This window comes from Macaca nemestrina, chromosome 12, assembly GCF_043159975.1.
Source record: "Macaca nemestrina isolate mMacNem1 chromosome 12, mMacNem.hap1, whole genome shotgun sequence".
In the NCBI taxonomy this organism is placed as follows: Eukaryota; Metazoa; Chordata; class Mammalia; order Primates; family Cercopithecidae; genus Macaca; species Macaca nemestrina.
Window position 1 is genome coordinate 72,088,055 of NC_092136.1, and position 25,232 is coordinate 72,113,286.

At 37.0% G+C, this 25,232-nt stretch overlaps 1 protein-coding gene across 4 annotated transcripts in view; it reads right to left on the minus strand.

Annotated features, from left to right (window-relative positions):
* LOC105468711 (FCH and double SH3 domains 2) overlaps positions 1-25,232 on the minus strand; it is a 339,082-nt gene that overhangs the window by 146,667 nt on the left and 167,183 nt on the right. For all 4 annotated transcript variants that reach the window (XM_011718976.2, XM_011718974.2, XM_071075241.1 and 1 more), the window contains exons 5-8: positions 24,248-24,392; positions 16,061-16,194; positions 12,436-12,490; positions 11,451-11,579 (exon numbers count right to left, since the gene is read on the minus strand). In XM_011718976.2, the coding sequence (XP_011717278.1) occupies positions 11,451-11,579; positions 12,436-12,490; positions 16,061-16,194; positions 24,248-24,392 (463 nt within the window). The remainder of the gene's footprint in view (positions 1-11,450; positions 11,580-12,435; positions 12,491-16,060; positions 16,195-24,247; positions 24,393-25,232) is intronic.

Consider the following 25,232-nt stretch of genomic DNA (forward strand, 5'->3'; position numbering starts at 1 on the left):
GCCTCAACGCAAGCACATATTTTCTATTCTATACACTAGCCGGCTCCTTCCCCCTGCTTATTGTACTAATCTATACCTACAATATCCTAGGCTCACTAAACATAATACTACTAACACTCACCGCCCAAAAACTAATGACCACCTGATCCCATAATCTCATATGACTAGCATACATGATAGCCTTTATAGTGAAAATACCCCTATGTGGCCTACACCAATGACTCCCCAAAGCCCATGTTGAAGCCCCCACTGCTGGATCAATAGTCCTTGCTGCAGTACTCCTAAAACTAGGCGGCTATGGCATAATACGACTTACTTCTATTCTCAATCCTTTAACAGAATATATAGCTTATCCCTTCCTCATATTATCCGTATGGGGTATGATTATAACAAGCTCAACCTGAGGTCAGGAGTTCGAGACCAGCCTGACCAACATGGAGAAACCCCGTCTCTACTAAAAACACAAAAACTTAGCCGGGCGAGGTGGCAGGCGCCTGTAGTCCCAGCTACTTGGGAGGCTGAGGCAGGAGAATAGCGTGAACCCGGGAGGCGGAGCTTGCAGTGAGCTGAGATCCGGCCACTGCACTCCAGCCTGGGTGACAGAGCGAGACTCCGTCTCAAAAAAAAAAAAAAAAAAAAAAAAAAAAAACACAAAATTAGCTGGGTGTGGTGGCATGTGCCTGTAATCCCAGCTACTCGGGAGGCTGAGGCAGGAGAATCGCTTGAACCCAGGAGGCAGAGGTTGCGGTGAGACGAGATTGTGCCATTGCACTCCAGCAGGCTGGGCAACAAGAGCGAAGCTCCATCTCAAAAAAAAAAAAAAAAGAAAAGAAAATGGGTAAGTTATTATGATATATATATATACACACACAATGAAATACTATATAGAAAAGATAACAAAGAAAGTTAAAAATCCATACAAATGAATCTCAACAAATATAATGTTGAGTGGGAAAAATGCAAGTTGCATAATATCATAGGGCATGATACCATCTAAGACAACACTATCTATTGTCAGAGTGGTAGTTACAATGTGTTGAACATAACGGAGGTGTTTTGGGAGTGGTCACCTAGGAGGTTTCCACTGTACTGAGAGTGTTTCATTTTTGAAGCTTGGTGGTTGGGTAAATGGGTACTCATTTTATTATCTTCAGCATATTTATATAGTTAGAACATTCATAACACAGTTTTTAAAGTTCTATACCAAGGGTGGGCAAACTAAGGCCTGTAGGCCAAATCCAGTCCATCACCCAGTTTTGTAAGTAAAGTTTTACTGGAACATAGTCACATTCATGGCTGCATTGCAACAGCTGAACTGAGTAACCACAACATAGAAGCCTAAAATATTTATTATCTGTCCCTTTACAGGAAATGTTTGCCTACCTCTGTTCTTTAACAAGATATAAGTAAAGACCTAGAGTGCAAATTAAGGAGCAATTAATTGTGAAATAACTGAATACAACCATGGACATGGTTACTGGGAAAAATGACCAGCAGAGTTGATAACAGACAGACAAGGGGGGTGGGGGGAGCGGGATGGAAAAAACAAATGTTTTGGTCCATTTTCTGTTGCTATAACAGAATACCAGAGACTGGGTAATTATAATCAACAGACTTTATTTGGTTCATGGTTCTCGGGGCTGAGAAGTCCAGGTGTAGGGGCCTGTATCTGGCAAGGGCCTTCATGCTGTATCATTCCATGGTGGAAAGCAGAAGAGCAAGAGAACACAAGAGGGAAAGTGGAAAGGGGCCAAACTTCTCCTTTTATCAGGAACCCACTCCTGTAATAAATAACTCACTCTCACAACAATGGCAATAATTCATTCATGAGGACTCTACCCTCATGACCTAATGACCTCTTAAAAGTCCCACCTTTCAGTATTGTTGCACTGGGAATTAGGTTTCCAACACAAGAACTTTAGAGGACACATTCAAACCATAACAAGTAAAAACAAAATAAGCTTTAGAGCACTGCTGTTCAATAGAATTTTCTAAGATGGCAAAAATGTTCTATATCTGCACTGTCCAACATGGTAGACACCAGCCACATGTGGCCTTTAAGCATTTGAAATACAGCTACTGGGACTGAGAAACAGAATTGTAAAATGTATTTATTTTTAGTTACTTTAAGTAGTTACATGTACCAATGATAAAGGCACAAATATGATAATTAAAGGGCAGGCTGCAGATAGATTTGAGAATCATATGGTATTTATGGGAATTGAGTCACAATGATTACTCTCTCCAAGAAAGAGGGCATTAAAAAAAAAGGATATAAAGCAACAGAAGCAGAGATTTAACAGAATTAAAGCAGAATTAAGCAGAATTTAATAGAATTGAAGACTTCCGTGCTAATTGATTAAGTGAACAGACATTAGGTGAATCAGAGGTGCAAGAGCTAGAGATGACAGAGAAACCAGAAGAGCCACAACTCACAATAAAAAAGATGAGTTATATATACCTACATATGAATGAGGAAGATTTTTGGAATTAATGTTTAGCCAGAAAAGCCAAAAAAGAACTTGGCTTTCTGTTCTTGGCTTATTTCACTTAACATAATGTCCTCTAGGGGCATCCATGTTATTGCAAAAGACAGGATTTCAATCTTTTTTATGGCTGAATAATATTTCATTGTGTATATATACTACATTTTCTTTATCCATTTATCCACTGATAGATACTGAGGTTGACTCCACATCTTAGCTATTGTGAATAGTGCTATAAGACATCTCTTCAATATACTGATTTCTATTCATTTGGATATATACCCAGCAGTAGAGAGTAGAATGGTGGTTACCAGAGGCTGGGAAGGGTAGGAAGGCAGGAACAATGAGAGGTTGGTTACGGGGTACAAAATTACAGTCAGATAGAAGGAATACATTCTATTGTTTAATAGCACAGCAGGGTGTCTATAGTTAACAATAATTTATTGTATATTCCAAAATAGGTAAGAGAAAAGATTTGGAAATGTTCTCAATACTCCACGATATACAATAAATATTTGAGGTGATGGATATCTCAATTACTCCCATTTGATCCTTACACATTGCACGCATGTATCAAAATGTCACACATACACTATAAATATATAGTTATTATGTATCAATTTTAGAAAGGATTTGTATATTAATGTTTTTCTCTTCATTTGATCAAAAAAAGTCTGCAAAAGATAAATCAAATTATATTTTCTAGATTTCTGCCATACAGAAACATGTTTATCTTTTGTTACCTCACCAAATTATCAACTAGCCCATTTATGTTTGGCTTCCACTGAAGAAATATTTGTCTAGAAATAAAGTCCTATTAAGAATTACTAAGCTTTTTTTTTTTTTGTATTTTTAGTAGAGACGGGGTTTCACCATGTTAGCCAGGATAGTCTCGATCTCCTGACCTCGTGATCCACCCGCCTCGGCCTCCCAAAGTGCTGGGATTACAGGCTTGAGCCACCGCGCCCGGCCAAGAATTACTAAGCTTTTAAAAAATCTTTCATTAAATTGGCATTTGTTCTCTTTTCTACTATGACACATTGTATCTCAGTCTTCCTCATCCAAACCACAAAGAAAATATTTCACAAGCTTCTAAAAAATGTTAGTTCGTATATTGCACAAGAACATGCTATGATAAAGGAACATGTGAGGAACAAATTATCTCAAACCAGGTGAGTTGGTTTCTATAGATTTGATGAAATCAGTTATCTGATTTGCAGGGTCTAGCAATAGTTTTTTGTTTGTTTGCTTTAGTTTAGAGTTTAAAGAAATCTGCCCGAGGTCTAGCAATAGTTTTTTGTTTGTTTGCTTTAGTTTAGAGTTTAAAGAAATCTGCCCGATGATACACAGACACAGAATGATATATTCAGTATCTGCTCTACTACTGGCATAAGAAATAAATAATATTTCTTGGGGAATCTGTCCAAATACTTGTATTTAGATACCAACATGAACTTACTATTTTTATTTCGTTTTTTTTAAGAGACGAGGTCTCACTTTGTCACCCAGGCTGGAGTGCTGTGGCATGATCACAGTTAACTGTAGCCTTAAACTCCTGGGCTCAAGTTATCTTCCCACTTCAGCCTTCTGAGTAGCTGGGACTACAGGCACGTGCCACCACACCCAGCTAACTTTTAAATTTTTTTGTAAAATTTTTTGTAGAGAGACAGTCTCACTATGCTGCCCAGGTTGGTCTCAAACTCTTGGACTCAAGAGATCCTCAGCCTCCCAAAGTGCTGGGAATATAGGCATAAGCCACTGTGCCTGGCCTGATCTTATTCTTCAGAATAATTAGGCTAGGGGAAAATAAAACTGGAGGAATCATATTACCTGACTTCAAATTATACTACAGAGCCATAGTAACCAAAACAGTATGGTACTGGCATAAAAACAGACACACAGACCAATGAAACAAAAGACAGAACCCAGAATTAAATCCACACATCTACAGTGAACTCATTTTCAACAATGGTGCCAAGAAGATACATTCGGGGAAAAGTGCTGGGAAAACTGGATATCCATATGTAGAAGAATGAAACTAGACCCCTATCTCTCACTATATACAAAAATCAAATAAAAATGAATTAAAGACTTAAATCTAAGACCTCAAACTATGAATTTTTTTTTTTTTTTTTTTTTTTTTTTGAGACAGAGTCTTGCTCTATCACCCAGGCTGGAGTGCAGTGGCATGATCTTGGCACACTGCAACCTCCACTTCCTGGTTCAAGCGATTCTCCTGCCTCAGCCGCCCGAGTAGCTGGGACTATGGGTGCTCGCCACCACACCCAGCTAATTTTTGTATTTTTAGTAGAGACAGGGTTTCATCATATTGGCCAGGGTGGTCTTGAACTCCTAAGCTTGTGATCTGCCTGCCTCAGCCTCCCAAAGTGCTGGGATTACAGGCATGAGCCACCACACCCAGCCCAAAACTATGAAAATAAAGCACTGGGGGAAATTCTCCAAGACAGTGGACTGGGCAAAGATTTCTTGAGTAATATCCTGTAAGCACAGGGATATTACTCAAGATATTTTTGGTTGAATAATATTTCAATGTGTATATATACTACATTTTAATTATCCATTTATTCACTGATGGACACTTAGGTTGATTCTACATCTTAGCTATTGTGAATAGTGCTATAAGACATCTCTTATAGCAACCAAAGCAAAAATGGACAAATGGGATCACATCGAGTTAAAAAACTTCTACACAGCAAACTAACAATCAACAAAATGAAGAGACAGCCCATGGAATAGGAAAAAAAAATTTGTAAACTAGCTGACAAGGGATTAATAACCAGAAAATATAAGGAGCACAAACAATTCTATAGGAAAAAAAATCGAATAATCTAATTTTTAAAATGAGCAAAAGCATCATCACTGGCCATCAAAGAAATGCAAATCAAAACCACAATGAGATACCATCTCACACCAGTTAGAATGGTGATCATTAAAAAGTCAGGAAACAAAAGCTGCTGGAGAGGATGTTGAGAAACAGGAACACTTTTACACCATTGGTGGGACTGTAAACTAGTTCAACCATTGTGAAAGACAGTGTGGTGATTCCTGAAGGATCTAGAACTAGAAATACCATTTGACCCAGCCATCCCATTACTCGGTATATACCCAAAGGATTATAAATCATGCTGCTATAAAGACACATGCACACATATGTTTACTGCGGCACTATTCACAATAGCAAAGACTTGGAGCCAACCCAAATGTCCATCAATGATAGAGTGGATTAAGAAAATGTGGCACATATACACCATGGAATACTATGCAGCCACAAAAAAGGATGAGTTCATGTCCTTAGTAAGGACATGGATGCAGCTGGAAAACATCATTCTGAGCGAACTATCACAAGGGCAGAAAACCAAACACCGCATGTTCTCACTCACAGGTGGGAATTAAACAATGAGAACACTTGGACACAGGGTGGGGAACATCACACACAGGGGCCTGTCATGGGGTGGAGGGAGTAGGGAGGGATAGCATTAGGAGATATACCTAATGTAAACGATGAGTTAACGGGTGCAGCACACCAACATGGTACATATATACATATGTAACAAACCTGCACATTGTGCACATGTACCCCAGAACCTAAAGTATAATAAAAAAAAAAATAAAAAATAAAAATGAGCAAAAGATCTAAATAGACATTTCTCAAAAGAAGTCACATAAACGGCAAGCAGGCATATAAAAAGGCGCTCAACATCAACTGATCATCAGAGAAATGCAAATCAAAACTATAATTAGATAGCATGTCATCCCAGTTCAAATGACTTTTATCCAAAAGACAGGTGATATGTTTGGCTCTGTGTCCCCACCCAAATCTCATCTCAAATTGTAATCCCCATGTATCGGGGGAGGGTCCTGGTGGGAGGTGAATGGCTTATGGGGGTGATTTCCCCAATGCTGTTCTCATGATTGTGACTGAGTTCTCATGATATCTGATGGTTTAAAAGTGGCATTTCCCCCTTTGCTTTCTCTCTCCTACCATCATGTGAAGAAGGTACTTGATTCTCCTTCACTTTCTACCATGATTGTAAGTTTCCTGAGGCCTCTGCAGCCATGCGGAACTGTGAGTCAATTAAACCTTTCTTCTTCATAAACTACCCAGTCTCAGGTAGTTCTTTTCTTCTTTTTTTTTTTTTCTTTTGTTTTTTTTGAGATGAAGTCTCACTCTGTCGCCCAAGCTGGAGTACAGTGGTGTGATCTTGGCTCACTGCAACCTCCACCTACCTCTCAGGTTCAAGCGATTCTCATGCCTCAGCCCCCCTGAGTAGCTGGGACTACACGTGCACGCCTCCACGCCCAGCTAATATTCTGTATTTTCAGTAGAGATGGAGTTTCACCATGTTGGCAGGCTGGTCTCAAACTCCTGACCTCAGGTGATCCGCCCACCTCGGCCTCCCAAGGTGCTGGGATTACAGGCTTGCGCCACTTACCACGCCCGGCCACAGGTAGTTCTTTAAAGCAGTGTGAAAACGAACTAATACAACAGGCAATAAAACATGCTGGTAAGGATGTGGAGAAAACAGAACCCTCATGCATTAAAACTACTATGGAAAAATTACAAGTCCAATAAAAGAAATGAACTGTAAAGTTGAAGAAGTCGCCCAAAAAGTAGAACACAATGACAAGGACAGAAAATAAGAAAGAAATGAAATTTAAAGAAGCAGGCTAGGAGACATCATATCTTAATAATGGGAAGTTTCAGAAAGAGAAAACAAAAGGCAAAAATTAATCCAAGAAATCAAAGGGTACACTGAGAATATTCCATAAACTTCTAAAAAAGAAAAAACAAACAATTAGATCAGATACGAATAATCAAGAACTAGGATGACTTTGGATTCTCAATACTTACACAGTAAACAAGAAAACAATGAGGTATGGACTCCAATATTTGAATGACAAGAGTTTTCAAGCTTTAATTCTATATCCAAGTACAAGCACAGAATATGCCATTTTCTAAACATAGTATCTCAAAAAACTTACTTCCCATGCCTACTTTTTCAAGAAGGTACTGGAAGATGTGCTCTACCAAAGGACAGTGTAAATAAAGAAAAAATAAGACATATCATAAAGAAAACTGAAGATCTAACACAACAGAGACATACAGGAAAATCTCAGGATAAATACTTGCATCTGACACAGAGGGCAACTAGTCCAGATCAGAAGAATGTAACTCAAAAGACAGTTATAATGACGGTTGTTATCACTAAGATAACAACTGCTAATGTAAGAAAGAATGTCCAGGAAATACGAAGAGAACATAAAATAATTGTTCTGTTCCCTAAGAAGGCAGGAGGGGATGAGATATAATCCAAAGCTGAGGTGAAAAGATCACCTTTAGACAGGAACAACTGCTACTGAGACTCTGGAAGAGTCTTGAACACAGATGAAGTCAGATAGTGGACAATAATGAAGCTGCCTTCCAACGGTTTCCACTGTCTCTGTAAATTAGGAAGAAAACCCACTTGCTAAGCATAAAAGAGGTGGTTGAAATAACTGTTAAAAATAGTAGGAAAAGTTAACTAGGGAAAAACAGTAGGCTATCTAAGCAGTGTTGAGACTGCTGCACTGGTTCCCCTATTAATTTATGATCATGAATCTGCTCTGTCAAAACTTTTCTTCAGCAGTACTTGGCTGCTTAGATACAGATTATCCAGTTACGGGGGCTCATCAGAGTTACCACTTCATTTCATTTGGAGAAGGGCAAAGATAAGAATATAAGTTAGAGAATTATTTAAATAATGAGCTATGAACTTTAACAAGGATAATGAAGAAAATGAGAAAGGATAATATGTATTAAGTGGTTAGGATAATGCCAAGGCAATATTAAGCAATAAAAAAGATAGCTATTATTATTAACTAACCACAGTCCTCCAGTGGTAAGTGATTTCCATCACTCTAATTTGCAATCATCTATATAAATATATCTCTCTCTTGGTCTCTTCTACCATAACAAGCTCTTTGAGGATGAGCAGTGTGTCTTACTCATCTTTGTCTCTTCCCAAAGCCTAACTCAGTAGTTAGCACGCTGTAAGAGGCTCTTAAATGTGTATGATTAAACCAACAAATCAAATACCCTGCCTTTAAGCTACCCATATAGGGCATTATCAATTAACATTAATTCAGAAAAATAGATATCTCCTTAACATTCATTTAGAAAAAACTATTTTCAAGAAAGGCATCTAAGGGCCACTGTCAATTCAATGGTGGAAATTTACTAAGTAGCTAATAGCATGATTGATAGGAATTTTCCAGTACTGTAGACTACAGAATTAGCATGAGGAAGAAAATCAGTTAATGCACAGTACATGAAAACTGAAAATATGTTTTCTCATTTTTAAGGGGCAGGAGGGACCAACCCCTGCCTCTATTTTTAATCAGTTTAGTACCCCACAATGTTTCATTAAATGAATACTCCAAAGCACAACCTACCCAATGCTGATCAAATATATGCATAAAGACTTCAAAGTAAGTTCAAGAACACATACTAATCTGTGAGCTGGCCAGCCCTTTAACTTCCTCTTTGCTTTAGGCAGAGAGCAGATCCCCCAAATAAGAATGTACCTTCCCTGGTTTTTTTTTTGTTTTTTGTTTTTTGCTTTGTTTTTTTTTGAGACGGAGTCTTTTGGCTGTAGATGCAATTGAAAAAAAAAAAAGGATTTGATTTTTGCTGTTGCTTAAGCTAATATAATGTTCATTTAAAAATATTCATAGGGAAAAATATACAGCTTTGATACAATAGTAGACATATATAGGATATAGTGAATTACAACCTTAAGTGCAAGCGGTGCTAAAAATCATCTTTAGTAAATGCATTCTTTGAAACTGTTGGTCCTTGTAAGTCTGAAGCACTATGTAATACCTAATATGATATTAAAACCGGCCAGGCCAAGCAGCTCACCCCTATAATTTCAGTATTTTGGGAGGCTGAGGTGGGAGGATCTCTTAAGCCCAGGAGTTGAAGACTAGCCTGGGCAACAAAGTGAGACCCTGTCTCTACAAAAAAAAAAAAAAAATTAGCTTGGTATGGTGGCAGGCACCTGTGGTCCTGGCTACATAGGAGGCTGAGGCAAGAGGATCCCTGAGACCAGGAGGTTCAGGATGCAGTGTGCCATGTTCAAGCCACTGCACTCCAGTCTGTATGACAGAGTGAGACCGTGTCTCAAAAAATATATATACTAAAACACCTAAACCTCTAGGTCTAATACTTTATGGAAAATATATGCAGAGTTCTCATGAGAGATGACAAAACAGTTCTTTGTCTCTGTATTTTCTAACCTGTATTATAATAAGCAGAAGTCATAACAGAAGCTAGGAAAAGGGGATTTCAGGCAGTGAACAAAAAGGAAAGAAAAAAGTGTTTTGCAATAGGATACTTCTTAGTCCAATTGGACTCCCTTCAATACTCTTGTTTTTGCCTGAAGGTCCCAGGAACTGTCCCATCTCTACTTTCAAGGAAATAACTTGCAGTTTCTGTCCAGAGTTGACCTCCTTCCCAGAGCTATTATAGAAAAAAGAGCACCTGCTCTGGCTGCATCCCCATTCACAATTGCTGATGTGTAAATTAAGCAATTCAACTACAGCAATGTGTGTGTTTGTCAGTCATTAAGAACAATACATTTGAGGGGGATGGGTTGAAAAAAAAAGAAAAAAGAAAATGACAAAATGTCTGGGTTTTGGGAAAACAGGAAAGAATGACAGATACAATCCAAAGCAGAGCTTGTCTGCCAGCAACAAGGGAGAAACCTGGCAACAGATTAAAAGGTTTCCTTTTCCTCTACCCTCTTCTCTTTACTTTAGTGAAAGTTAAAGACACATCATAGGTGGTATAAACAGGGAAAGGCTAGATCAAGTTTGGGTACACAAACTGTAATCGAATCTATCTGCATTTCAGAGTAACACCCAGAGGACATCTTCAGATAGCTACTGAACATATTCTTTTGTTTGTCCCATACGCAGCTCAAAATCATCAAATAGTAATGTGCAATTTACCTATAAATTCAGGATAAACTTAATGAAATTTTTTAAAAATCTAAGTTTTTTAGAAATAAAAAATAGCCAAGCAGGCTCACACCTGTAATCCCAGCATTTTGGGAAGCTTAGGAGGGAGGATTACTTGAAGCCAGTTTGACGCCAGCCTGGCCAACACAGCAAGACTCCTGTTTCTAAAAATAAAAAAAAGGAGCCAGGCATAGTAGCATGCACCTGGATCCCAGCTACTCAGGAAGATGAGGTGGGAGGATCTCTTGAGCCTAGGAGTTCAAGGCTGCAGTGAGCCATGATCATCACTGCACTCCAGTCTGGACAACAGAGTGAGACCCTGTCTCTAAAAAATTAAAATTAAAAAAAGCTTCATAATTATCATTAGACATAGTTGTGGCCAAAATTCTAGTTAATAAAAACTTCGGGCTAAGAGATACACTATAAAAATACATTTTAATAGAAATATTCTTTTGCATAAAACTTTTCTTACATTTTTCAAAAAATACAGATACAATATAACAAAAATTATGCTAAAATATCAGTCTTTCTCTGATGATTCAGAAGATACCTGAAGATTCTGCCTAGCTTCAATAATTTATTGAAACCATGACATGAGTCTTATAAAATAGCTCAGAAGTATTTTCCCAGTTTGAGTTATTTTATTTCTTATATCACTCTTGTATCTTCTATATCAATAACCACTAAATAACAAATGTTTGCCGCACCTAGGGAGTATTATAATCCTTTACTGTGACTTCTCTGTAAACATTTTCTGAACTAAAAATTAACTCTAAATTATCTGAAACAGATGCTATCCAAACAATAACAAGTATATTCCAAAGAGATGCAACATAGCCTGGTTACTCTTCTATAGATTCAATCCCATAAACCCAACATCCAACTCAAGTTGTTTTTGTTTTTAATGAAGTAAAATTACCATAGATACAAAAGCTGCATTACCTTCATAATGTTAACTAAATCTGTTTGATAGTAGCGATCCTGATGTGCATTTGCTGCCGCTAGGGTAAGAAGATAATCATTCCTTGCGTGGGTAGCTTTGGAATTACACTCAGATCGCCGGGCTTTTAACTAAAACATAGCAAAAAAAAATAATAATAATCACAATCAGTCCAAATTGATATTGTACTGCAAAACACAGGAATCCTACTCTTAGTCTGCAATTAATGGCTCCCCAACAAGAATAAAGGTAACCATGTGGGGAAAACATTTATACGTATATAAAAATTATTCATCACTACTGAGGAATGAAACAGTGACTAGAACTGTTATACAGGGTACGAACAATTTCAAATATTTGCTTAACATACTTCTAAAGCTTTGTAAATAACTTAAAAATATTTTGCCCATTTTATTCAAATGAGTAAATAAAGGTTCTGAAATTAAGTACCTTATCTTCAAAGGTATGGGTAAATCTAGTGGAGTTAGAAAATAGTTTTCTAAAAATCAGCACTCCTAATGTGCCAGATGAACTGCATGCTAGTTTGAAGCCTGGCAGCCACAGCCAGGTCTCTAAGCTTACTTAATCAGGCATTCTACAGTGTGAAGTTTTCGAAGGAAAAACTCACTCACATCTGGCCCAGAATATCACTCAAGGGTCTAAATCTAAATGAAATAGATTTTGTAGAGCTTTCCAAAGCCCCCGGGTTAAGTTTCTTGGACTAAGAGCTAAAGACAACAGGCTACCTAAGCAGGTAAGGTATAGAAACTTATCCCTAATGCAGTCTTGAAAAGCAAGTGTGTCCAAGGTGTTGACAACTGGGTGAAAAACCCCCATGAACTGGGAGGGAAAGTTCCTCCCTGAGTCAGTGACTTTAAAATGCTTCTCTAAGGTAGAAATAATTCACCTCCACCCTCAAAGATCCAACCCTCTGTTTTACAAGCTAAGAGGTTTCTCAGTTGTGAAATATACTTACTGAAAACTTACCTTTACACTTGCCTTCTGTAAACTGATTCTTGATTGAAAAAGACTAAGTTTAGATCTATAATAAAAATAGAAAACTGTGTTTAATAAAATCATCTAATTATATCACAATAAAATTATTAAATATATTATTAAAATTTAAAAATAATCTTTTTTGAAGATATTGTTCTAAAAAAGAATGAAAAAATGGAAAACCAAGAGTAATGATTATTTTCCTTTATTTTACTACAGGAAGAATTTAATATTATGGTAAAACAGGAAATACTGGGATTAATATAAGAAAAATAACCAGAATGACCCCCCCAAAAAAAACTTGACCAAAAAAAAAAATCAAAATATATTGTTGTCTCCTAATAAACAAAAGCCATCAAACTATAGACTATTCTCTCAGTACCATACAACTTCACACACTTTAGTTCCTGCAAAGGTTAGAGAGACCCAGGGACAACCAACCTATGGACGCAAGCGTCAGCAAACTTTCGGGGCTGTGTGTGAAAGACTCTAACAAGACCAGGAATGCAATAATCCAATCAACAGGCTCTATGAAGTCCTTACTTCTATTATTTCCCCCATTAAAAGTACTTCTTGTTTGGGTACCTGCCTGTGTGCCTCCTTTGCTCTAAAAGGGTATTCTGAACTTACTGAGAAAGTCCTGGGACTCTCTGCTCTGTATGATGTAATCTTCTCCCACTCTGTGTTCTTATCTCCCTTGATCCTTTTTCAGTTTGGGGGAATAACCATAATCTAACAATCAGTAGTACAAACATGTTGATTTTACCCAAACAGCTAGAGAAAACCATATGGAGAAAGTCAACAGACAAATGCTAGGAAACAAGCAACACTCCCAGGACCAGTGATTTTTTTTTTTAAAGCTGCAATGTTTGTCTTGACTTCAGTGTCACGGTGATTTCCATGGGAGAATTCAATACATGTGCTGGCAGCCGTGCCTCATGAAGTAAAGTTGCTGCCCAGTTTGGGACTAGATGATGGAGCAGTTAGTCTTTGCAAAGCCAGTGTGAAGAGGATAGGAAAAGCAGTCTCTTATTTTTCTAACAAGAGAAAACATTCAGGGTTGAACACATGCAGCCCAACTACTTCCCCAACTATTAAAAAAATTGGGTTTAAAAGATCCCTGTTATTTTTTACCTTGTCATAGTCATATCTCATAATTATTTTTTTATTAATCATATTCCTGTTCATTTTATCTAGAAAAGTAAAGGCCACAAACTCAAATCTCTGAGAAAGCCTTTTCAGAATAAGACTGTGTTTGGAGATATTCCCAGTTCTCCTTTTTTTAGTCATTATCCAAATAGGCTGAGTTGCACGTAGATCTTCCAATATAAGGTTTTAAGTTTCTGGCTTCTGCTTTATTTCCTAATCCTAATATACTTCTTGTGCAGTATTAAGGTAGGTATTAGGGATAGATAGAATAAGATAGTACCTGTTCTCAAAGATTGCAATCTAGAAAAAATAAGGCAGGATTTTTACACCCAAACACTACACAAATAATGAACTATACCGTGTGCTACTCTTTACCACCTACCCTTCAAAATTTATGTCCCTTGGGGTTCCAAACTCAACTTCTCATCTATTCTATACATAATTTTCTTCTTGTAACTACCATCTGATAGGCAACTGACCCTCAAAGCAAGATCTTGAGGCCCAAATTCTCATTTAAGTGCCAGATATTTGACTACCTTCCAAACATATTCACCCGTGTTTCCCACGCTCTTCAGAATAAACATATCCAAAATGAAATTCATCATCTCCTTCAAATTGTATCCCTCTTCCTTCTATGGTCTCTCCTAAGGCGTACATCTCCACACCATCTGTCAAATCATCTATCAAAACTATAGGTAGTACAGTTTAACTTCCCCTTCCTGATCTTCCTCCTCAACTCTACTTAGAAAATTTATACTCATTCCTCAAGATTCTATCCAAACATCACCTCTTCTATAAAGCTTTCCTTTATCATTCGCCAAAATTAACCTCTATATTTTCTATGCTTTCCTAAGAGTGTTTTCACATCACTACTGCAAATAAGATATTAGTTAATATTAAGTGACTTTAGACACTTAATTTCTTTTAGTTTCTAATTCCAGGCCTTAAACTCCTTGAGGGCACAAAGCTTACCTTACTAATCTCTGTACTCACTGTACCCAATATAAAGTATTCAACAAAAAGCAAATAAATGAAGATAAAGAGGCATTCCTTACTCTATAGTTGAAAAGTTAACATTAGTGTGTCTAGCTTGCTGTATCCCCTCCGAATTTGGGTCATGTTAGAAGGCAATTCCTTGTGATCAGCTCTATGAACTAGACCCTATCAAATCCCCATTTCTCAGAAACAGCCCTCCACTGTGCTCATGTTCATCCTGTGGGCTGTGGCTAAATTAGGTGTTTATACATTCTTTACAAATCTGTCAATTCTCTGTTCTGGGATCTCTGAAAGTTTAAGAAAACAAGTTTCTAAAAATGACTATGACAGTATATTCCCAATGGAGATCTAATATAAAAACTTCAGGTCTTATTGAGAAGATGGGTTCATTGATTCTATAAAAGTACAGGAAATATTTGTATGTTCAAAGAATAAAACAATAAATACAGTAAAATAAACTAGGGAAATATTAAATGTGCTTTCCTATAACATCAAGTCCTTCATGAATACTCACTAGCCGTTGATAAACCAGGGAGCCCCTGAATTTTCACAAGTTGCTTATAAGCTTGCTTATATTTCTTGTGCATAAAAACCGTATTAGAAAGACACCCCCTTCCTTGCTGGTCTGTTTGTACAAGTGTTCAAAGACTTTCTGAGTTTGTGACTAGGAGTTCAGACTCCTAGATTTTGCATCAGTCAGCACACTGAACCAGAGTCTCAGCTCTCCTTCTCACAGACCTCTTCAGAGTCCAATTCTATAACATGCTTTTTCTCATCAACTTTTTATCTTGCCTTAAATTGTCATTGCAAAAATCTCTATTACACTGCTTGCTTTATATCACCTTCTATTACCAGTTGCCAGTTCCTTCTTTTCCTACTTATTCTTTAAAAAAAAAAGGTCTTATAATTCACATACATTGAAAGGGAAATTCATACAATTGCTAAAGCATACATGAAAAATTATATATATATACGCTAGATTTTTGTGTAAAAGAAAAAAACAGTGCCTGGGGCAGGGTTTCTACATGGAGGTCAGTGCTCTTGTTCACTTGATGTGTTCATGGACCTTCAGTGGCATCTTGAGGATCACAGGGATTTCCAACTACAACTGATTGAGAGTCCAGCATGAGAAAAATGAGGCTCTTAAACCCTGATATTCAGATACAACAGCAGTGACTTTAGGCTTTTGATAAGCTTTCAAGTCTGTAAATATAATGTTCATTTACCTTCTTTTTCAAAATTCAATTTAATGTGAAAAACTGACTAATCTAATATTCCCATTTTGCTATATTAATTCAGATAAAAATCAGCCAATTAAAAAGAGTGACCTAAAGTATATAACATATGTAGGTCAAATGAAACCACCACTACCTGAGAATAGGTCCATGCTCACTACTAATAGAGAACAAACTATTAGCAACAATAACATTTATTTGCATAATTATTTTCTCAGAAATGTTAAAACACATACTTTGCCTCGATGTCAGCTTTCTCTCGTACTGCATGAGCCATCTGTTCAGTCTCAAAGTATTTCTTTTTGCCTTTAGCTAAATCTTTCACTGTCTCTTGTAATTCAGTTTGGATCTTTGTCAACTGGTCCACACACTATAAAATACAAAAGTACAATCATTATGATTTTAGTTTTCAGGCTTACAGAAAATGGCTTCATCCTAAGGACTATACACTATGCCTTCAGGATGGAAACCCAGGAGAAAAGTCAGTACTTTCAGTGTCCTTCAAGTTGCAAATTAAAATCCTGTGATTTAAAATCCTGGTATTTCCATCTCAAGTACTACACATCAAACAGTGTCACAGTTTGCCTAACAACTATACATTGAGAAATAACCCGAGTGCTGCTGATGACTGACATTAAGGTAAGACATGGAAGAGCAACTACAAAACACGTTCTTACTGTTGGAGATACCATGATAATAAAAGCAAAAGAATAAGGTAATTCTGTATTTCCCCATCATCTTAATAAAGTCTCTATGTTTGGGTAACTGATAGTGCAAGGGGTACTGAAGAATTCACCCCTTAGACAAGAGGGAGTGACCTCTGAGTAGTCTGACTTGGTAAGTCCAAGGTGAACAAGAGAAGCAGGAAACCTGGGTACCACATAACAATTATTACTCAAAACCATCCCCTGCCCAACTCCTTGGATACACATATACATTCGAGGAAAAGGGATGGATGTAACAACTAAAACAACGTTTAGTCAATTAACTCTTATAACACATTGGGGCCAAAGCAATACTGCTTCAGGACCCTTCTGAGTATCCAAAGGAGATTGACCCCACTTTGAAACAAACCACTGAGAAGTTTCACCAGCCTGAGGCCAGCTTAGAGCAGTCACATCTAAAAACTTCTAAGCCTGAAACAGCACTGGCAGAGACTGACAAAAGCTCAGCAAAGCAGAAGGACACATTGGTGAGGGATTATTGTGCAAGGGTGAATAGTGTGGAGGAGGGCAAGGATATCAGAAGAACCAGGATAAAAAAAGGATAAACTTAGCCATATGACATACAGGCCAGACTTTCCCAGAAACTGCTAGGTGTTAAGAAAGGACTACAGGGGATGAGAGATCTAGAAGATTCTGCATGGACAGATAAAAGCAAAATAACTACTCATATTTATTAAGCACTTAATAAGTGTTAGTCTGTGAAGGAAAAGGTTAAAAAAAAAACACAAAATAAAACAAAACTTTTCCCCTCTGCATGAAACTGGGCCTTTGCTCAACTTTCTAGATCTGTGTTTCAATAGAAACCTGATGAGAAGACACAATGTCAGCTGTGTTGTTAGGCAACATTGCTTACAAACCCTGGTAGGCAAACTGCATCAATTTGGGATAAGCTAAAAATTAACTATAAATATCTGATAGAAAAGCCATTGCTTTGGGCTTCTGTGAGTATGGTGTATCTGGACATGTCCCTTACAGGGACCCTGGAAGCTCTGTCTATAGAGCTGTTGTAAAAAAATTTTAGTCTCCTTTAGGGGCTAAAACTGGCCCTGCAAATGTGAGTCTTACTCCCTTGTCCTAGACCTGTCACTTGGAGGACCAAACAGAATGACTGGTTGGCTACGTGGACTGAGACATACAATAGTGGGAGAATTAATCCCATTGATGCTAGATGCTTCCCTACTGACACATTGTGTTCCCTGTACTCTGTCCTTCTCAGTAAACCTCTTGTCAGGTGTGGCCTATGACAGCCACGGGAGTCTGAATGCTTATTACTTCTAAAAAGACCCCTTGTGGGCACTGCACAAGTGCTATGTTTCGCACTTTACTGGCATTAACACATTTAGTCCTTGAAACAACTCTATGGAAAAGGTAGTAGTAGTAGTAGTAGTAGTAGTAGTAGTAGTAGTAGTAGTAGTAGTGATCCCATTAAGATGAGAAAATAGACTCAGATGTTAAATAATTTATTCCGAGTCACACGGCAAGGATGTGATACCATTTACCATGCAACCCATTAAAGTGTGTACCCTAGTTCTGTGATGACCATGTTTCAAAAGTCTCTTATAGACACAGTTTATCTTAAAAGTAAGCTTTAAAAAACTGATATATAGTTCACATACAACAAAATTCACCTTTTTAAAGTATACAATTCAGTGGTGACAAGGTTGTTCAACCATCACTCTCCTTGAATTCCAAAACATTTTCTTACCCCCAAAAGAAACTCTGTATCCATTAGCTGTCACTCCTCATTTCTCCCCACCTCTAACAACAATTAATCTACTTTTTGTCTCTATGGAGTTCCTATTTGGGATATTTAGTACAAATGGAATCAGATAATATGTGGCCTTATGTGTCTCACTTCTTTCACTTACAAAACATTTTTAGGGTTCATTCAAGTTGTAGCAGGTATCAGTACTTCATTCCTTTTTATCACTGAATAGTATTTCGTTATATATAAACTAAAAGTAAGCTTTTATCTTGCAGAAAGAAAAGTTGTCTTTCCCCCTAAATTGTAATAGTACTTATCAAATACAAAGCTTTTGTTTAATAAATGATATGATGACAACCTGACACTCCCATAAAGAAGTGCTGAACATCCTAATAACGCTGTGTTTGCAGGTGTGAAGAGCTAAAAGCAGGCTTCATGGCTACAATTCGATATTAAGAACCAGAAACTGGGCCAGGTGCGGTGGCTTACACCTGTAATCTTAGCACTTTGGGAGGCTGAGAAAGTGAGATATCCTGAGCCCTGGAGTTCGAGACAACATAGTGAAACCTCATCTCTACAAAAAAAGTACAAAAATTAGCCAGGTGTGGTGGCAAGCACATGTAGTCCCAACTACTTGGGAGGCTGGGGTGGAAGGATCACTTGAGCCCTGGAGATTGAGGCTGCAGTGAGCCATGTTCATGCCACCGCACTCTAGCATGGGTGACAGAGCAGAGAAAAATTGTCTCAAAAAAAAAAAAAAAAAAAAGAAGTTAAAAGTATAGTCTCTGAGTATGACACAGACACAATAACAAACTTGCTAATAATTTGAATATAAGAATAAAAATAAAAGTAACCTGGGCCAACACATCAAAGTCCTATAAATGATTAGGTTCTCTAACCCAGTAATAATGCCCTGGAAATTTATCCTAAGAAAAAAATATAAAAAGTTAATTTTTACTGTAGACTTAAGGGTAATGTCCAAAACCAGATGTAAGATTAAAGAAAGCAGAATGGAAAAATTCACAAAATAATAAAAAATAATAAACATAAAGGTTATGTAGAAACATGAAAAATTAGGAAACTGAGAGAATGAAGATAAAAGGAGTAAGAGAATTAAGTAGTCTACTATGGTGAAGGCATTTACATGTATTTTTCTATAAACCTGTTTCAATATTAAGCTTTGTTTTAAAAGCATTGTATAGGATTTGGAATTAGGAAGTAGTATATTCAAGTTCCCACTCTGTTATTTACTACCTAAGTCTCTTTAATATTTTTAGCTTTAATTTTATCATTTGTAAAATAATAATACTTAAATACTATCAGGGTTGTATAAAAATCAAATGAGACTATAATGGATATAGTAGCAGTCTGCAAACTCTAAAGTGTTACACAAATGTGAACCACAATATTTCAAGGAAGGTAAGTAAACTCTAGTATACATGAGAAAGATACGGACAAAAGTATGGTTAAGTAAACATAAGAATGGCAAAAAGCCTTAAATTATTATGGCTCTTGTTCTAATTTTTAAGTAAATGTCAACATATAGAAAATAATTTTGAAAAATGTAATAATTCTCATAATCCTCATTATAAACTGGGGCTCTTCAGAATTGTAATATAACTGTGTTTATCCTTCAAGCATTATAAAATAGCCAAATTAGAGAAAATCTTAAAAAGAACATGAACTTTAAAATGTTACAGAGGAAGAATTTTAAGTCAGATTGGTTCTGATCATAACAGAACAACTTGGATCAGACTACCTTTCGACAAAATGCGTTTTTTAAAAACTGCCAGCATTAAAGACCACAACCATACACTGGACTTAAAGGACTAAGACACATGGGAGAAGAGGAATACACCAAGGTAAGTCTTAAATTCAACTTGGCTTTTTTCTCAGGGCATTTGTTGAATCACGGTATAAAGAAATAGGACAGAAACAGAAAGTGGCATTCTTACTAGACTGGGGGGACAGAGGTTGGAGTTTAGGGATGCCAAAAGAACAGGAACTTGAGAGGTAAGGGTCTAGAAAGAGGGGTACTGCAGAAAAGTAAGTCCAAAAGTCTGTATGCAATTTCCCCTTCGGTTAACAGACAACTTCTAAAAAGCAGGTGTTGGGTGAAATGCCAAGAAATCCAGTGGAGAACAGTAGCCGAGAGGCTAAAGAGTGAGCAGAGATCAGAGCATCAGAGCAGCTACATGACATTGAGAAGACAAAGGTTAGAGTTCAAGTCTTGTCAAAGTAGAAGGGTGTTGGTAAGCAACCTAGTTTAACCTTTCAGTTAAAACTCTAGGAGTAAGTGAAACAGAATAGCCCTAAAAAGCCTAAAACCAGAGATCCTAACGGAGAACCAAGGTGATCTAATAGCATTCTATCTGCCTGCCAGAAGAAAGCTTAACCCTCTTTGGAAATAACATCTTCCAGAGCCTCTATAATTTTTATTCATAATGTCCAACATTGTGAGTCATAACCAAACAGAAGATCCAAATAACCAAAAATCAAGAAAAACCGCAGGCAGTTAAAAGAGACCTACAGGCAATTAAGATAGTGAAATTATACAACAGAGATTAGTAGTAACATGTTTAAGAGGATAAAGGAAAAACATGGAGAACTGTACCAGAAACATGGAATGTATTATTTAAAAGTCAAATAAAAATCCTGGAACTGAAAAGTACATTAAGATTCCAAAAGATGAGGTTTTCTGTTTTGTTTTTGAGAAAGGGTCTCCCTCTGTCACCCAAGCTGGAGTGCAGTGGCATGATCTCGACTTACTGTAATCTCTACCTCCTGGGCTTAAGTGATCCTCCTGCCTCAACCTCCCAAGTAGCTGGGACTACAGGCATGAACCACCACACCTGGCTAATTTTTGCATTTTTTGTAGAGACAGGATTTCACCATGTTGGCCAGGCTGATCTTGAACTGAAATGATCCTCCCACCTCGACCTCTCAAAGTGCTGAAATTACAGGTGTGAGCCATCACTCCCGTCCCCAAAATATGAGTTTTTAAAGCAGATTCAAAATAGTAGAACAGTATATTAACAAACTTGTTAAATATTCAGATTGAAGTACACAGAGAAAAAAGGGTGGAAAACAGAAAATGCTAAAAAAGTAGAAAAGACATATGAACAGAGGCAAAAGGTCTAACAGCCAAAAAGTCATAAATGGGAGTTAAATAGAATTATCTTGCTAGAAGATTTTTATATTGTTCATGAGGTGGTAAAATACTAATTCAAGGTAGACTGTAATAAGTTAATTTGGACCAGGCGAGGTGGCTCATGCCTGTAAAACCTGCACTTTGGGAGGCTGAGGTGGGCAGATCACATGAGGTCAGGAGTTCAGGACCAGCCTGGCCAACGTGGTGAAACCCTGTCTCTACTAAAACACAATAAAATTAGCCAGGCGTGGTGGTACACGCCTGTAATCCCAACCACTCAGGAGACTGGGGTGGAAGGATCACCTGAGCCTGAGAGGCAGAGGCTGCAGTCAATGAGATCACGCCACTGCACTCTAGCCTGGGTGACAAGGCAAGACTCCGTCTCAAAAAAAAAAAAGGTAATTTGGAACAAGGTTTGGGGAATAGTAAAATTAATGATTCAAGGTAATGTAATAAGTTAGGGAGGCATATTAGATTCTCTAAGGTAATTACTAAAAGAATATAGGATTTAAAAAGTAAGAAGCTAATAGTGGAGGGAAAAATTGATATTAAAGAATATTAGATTGCTTAATATCATTAACCATCAGTGAAATATAGATCAAAGCCACAGTAAAATATTAATTACCTCACACCTGTTAGGAAGCTATTTTTTTAAAAAAAGATAACAAATGTTGGCAAGGCTGTAGAGAAATTGGAGCCCTTGTGCACTGTTGGTGGGAATGCCAAATCATGCAGGTGCTATGCAAAACAACTCTGGTCATTCGGGAAAAAGAAAAATCTGGGATTGCTACCTTTAAGATTTATGAATCTGGCACATTGGGGGTTACCATGTGGAGAGAGTTGTTAGTGAGTGAAGCCGTTCAGAAAAGCAGAGCTAATGGATGGAAAGAAAGTCTGAATTCTAATACCATCATTTGAACCCCTAGATCCATCCATGCTTGAAGTCCTTCAACTTTCAGTTATACAAGCAGATACATTCCCTTCTTGGCTTAAACAGTTTGAAGGAGGTTTCTGTCATTTGCTATCTCAGAGTCCTGACAGATTTACCCAATATGTACTGAATATTTAACAATTGCTTAGATGTAACATAAATAGATTATCAGCTATAATACAAAACAAGTTAATTCACAGACATGAGCATTTGTTGAATCTTACCAAAGATTTTGTTTTTCCTTTTTTTTTTAGACAGTCTCACTGTCGCCCAGGCTGGAGTGCAGTGGCACAATCTCCGCTCACTGCAACCTCCACCTCCCGGGTTCAAGCAATTCTCCAGTCTCAGCCTCCCAAGTAGCTGGGACTACAGGCACATGCCACCATGCCTAGCTAATTTTTGTATTTTAGTAGAGATGGCGTTTCACCGTTTTAGCCAGGATGGTCTCGATCTCCTGACCTCGTGATCCGCCCACCTCGGCCTCCCAAAGTGCTGGGATTACAGGTGTGAGCCACTGCACCCGGCCTTACCAAACATTCTTTGCCCAGGAATGTCAATTAAATTCAAGTCTAAGACTACTTCATCAACGGAAGAGAAAAGAACCAGAGGTAGTTAAACTCTCAGAATATTCTGATACTGAGTGAGGTGGAACTTTCCAGTAATTCAATTAAATGTGATGAATGCACCGGAAATTTGAAATGCAGTATTTCCTCCTGGTTGGGAAGTTATACTAGTATTAATTCTCTCCCCCTACCTTCCACCTACTTTCTGCACAATCACACACACACACACACACACACACACACAAAAACATACACACACACACACACACACAACTTTCTTCCAACTCAAAATCACTGGCCAGTGACCACATAGGTTACTCACTATGTTTGTTTTGAAAGAGGTATTTTTTGGCAAAGATAAAACACAAGCATTCTTATACAAATATGTTAACTGACTAATATTAGGTGAGTGCTCTAAAGAAATTAACGTTTTACATAAAGACACATATACATTTAACATACTGATTTCAAGCCACTAGAATCATCTTTGGCAAATGGAAAATTGAGGGGTTTTGGGTGGGAAAGGTGTTTGTAAAAATGTTCTGAAAATCCAAATTACAATTAGAATCAAAACACTGGATGGCTTCCAAAATATTATTTCCCTAAATAATTACTTTAATATTTTCTTTCTTTTACTTTAATATTTTCTAAAGTATTAATACTTTCACAAAAAATTTTAATTACTTATTAGGTATAATGATACTCTCAATTTTTGTAACTCTATTTCCAAAAGAACGCAATTCAATCGCCTATTCAACAGCCAACTTTTCTAAAAAGTCACATTAAGCAATGCCATTTTCCTATGAATGTTTTATTTCTGTGTAATAAAATACATCCATTTGAAAACATTTACTCATGTGTAACCCATATAAAGTTTAGAGTCCAACAGGGTTTTTAAAATAAGTTTTTTATATTTAGTCAAAATGTGTCAATTTCCTTTAATTATACAAAATGGGTCAAGTTGAAAGTAAGACAAATTAATGTAAACTTTTTTGAAGAATCAGTGGGATTAATAACCTTGTAACTATTCTAATATACACCAAACTATGCCGATATTGTGAAACTAAGTAGATCTATGTACATGAATTATGCCGAAAAGTGGTATTTCTAAAAAATATTTACTGAGCTTCTTGAATGTTCACGGATTTGAATTATATTCACTTTTAGCAGTTAATAAAACATAGTACTTAATGAGAACATGTTGAAATCAGAAAATCCTAGTAAAATGTCAACTAGAAAACATACAGGACCATATAAAGTTTTAAATAAGATTTAGCATAATCTTACAGATTACAAATGTAGCGCTGAGATAGTAAAATGCATATAAGAGCAGAAATAAAAACAATACCCTTTTTAGTTGCTGTTCTTTTAAGCTTCTCACTGTCCTTGCAGGCTCAGAAATGAAGTTTTTATAGTTTTCACATATATTCATCCGAGACTGGGCTACCTGCATTGTTCCCTCGAGAAAAGATTTCCAAACAGGATACATGCTCCTAAATTCAAAGAGGGATAGAAAAGCATTAGGCAGGGAACAGTAAGAAAAAGTTGGCTAACCTTTCGCTCACAGGGTAGCACTGACAGAATACATGAATGTCTTCCTTAATGTATTTATACTGGCTTATGGGCAATATTTCAACACATGTAAGAAGCAACATGGCATATACTCTATTCCTCTTATAGCTCAGCAATAGGGAGTTTTGATTCATTAGCTATTCTTAACAATGGAGTAAAGTGCTACAAGAATTACAAAGCTCACACTATAAAAATCAGTGAATATTTCAGACTCTCCAAGTCTTTTGCTGTCACAAGGTCATAATTATGAGTATCAAGTTTTATTACTTCATTATTTTCCTAATTTTACTAATAAGGTAACTGAGGCCCAGAGAGATTTTAAAGTATCACTTTAGGTCATATAAAAAGAAGGTGGCACTACTGAGATACAAGACAAAGATTGGGTACCTCTATATATAGTATATTGTCTTTCAATGACATCATATTACTCAAACTGACGTGGCTGGAAAAATATATCATGAACAACTGTTTATGTGCATGCAAAGTCTATTCTGTCTGACAAAATAAATCTATAATATTGTTTGCTCTACATCTGTCTTCCTGTTATAACAATGCTTAGCATCACACTGTGCTTTGGATTCATTCTAAGCAAGTCCCATCTCCTTTGCTTGATAAATGTGCTCAGCAATCTCAGTCAAGTCAAGGAATTATTAATCCTTTGCTTTTTCTAGCCAATTTCCTCTTCAACCTTCTTTCCTACTTGCTAAATGCCTTAGTCAATTCTAGCATGCTCCTACACTATTTATAAACACAATCAATAA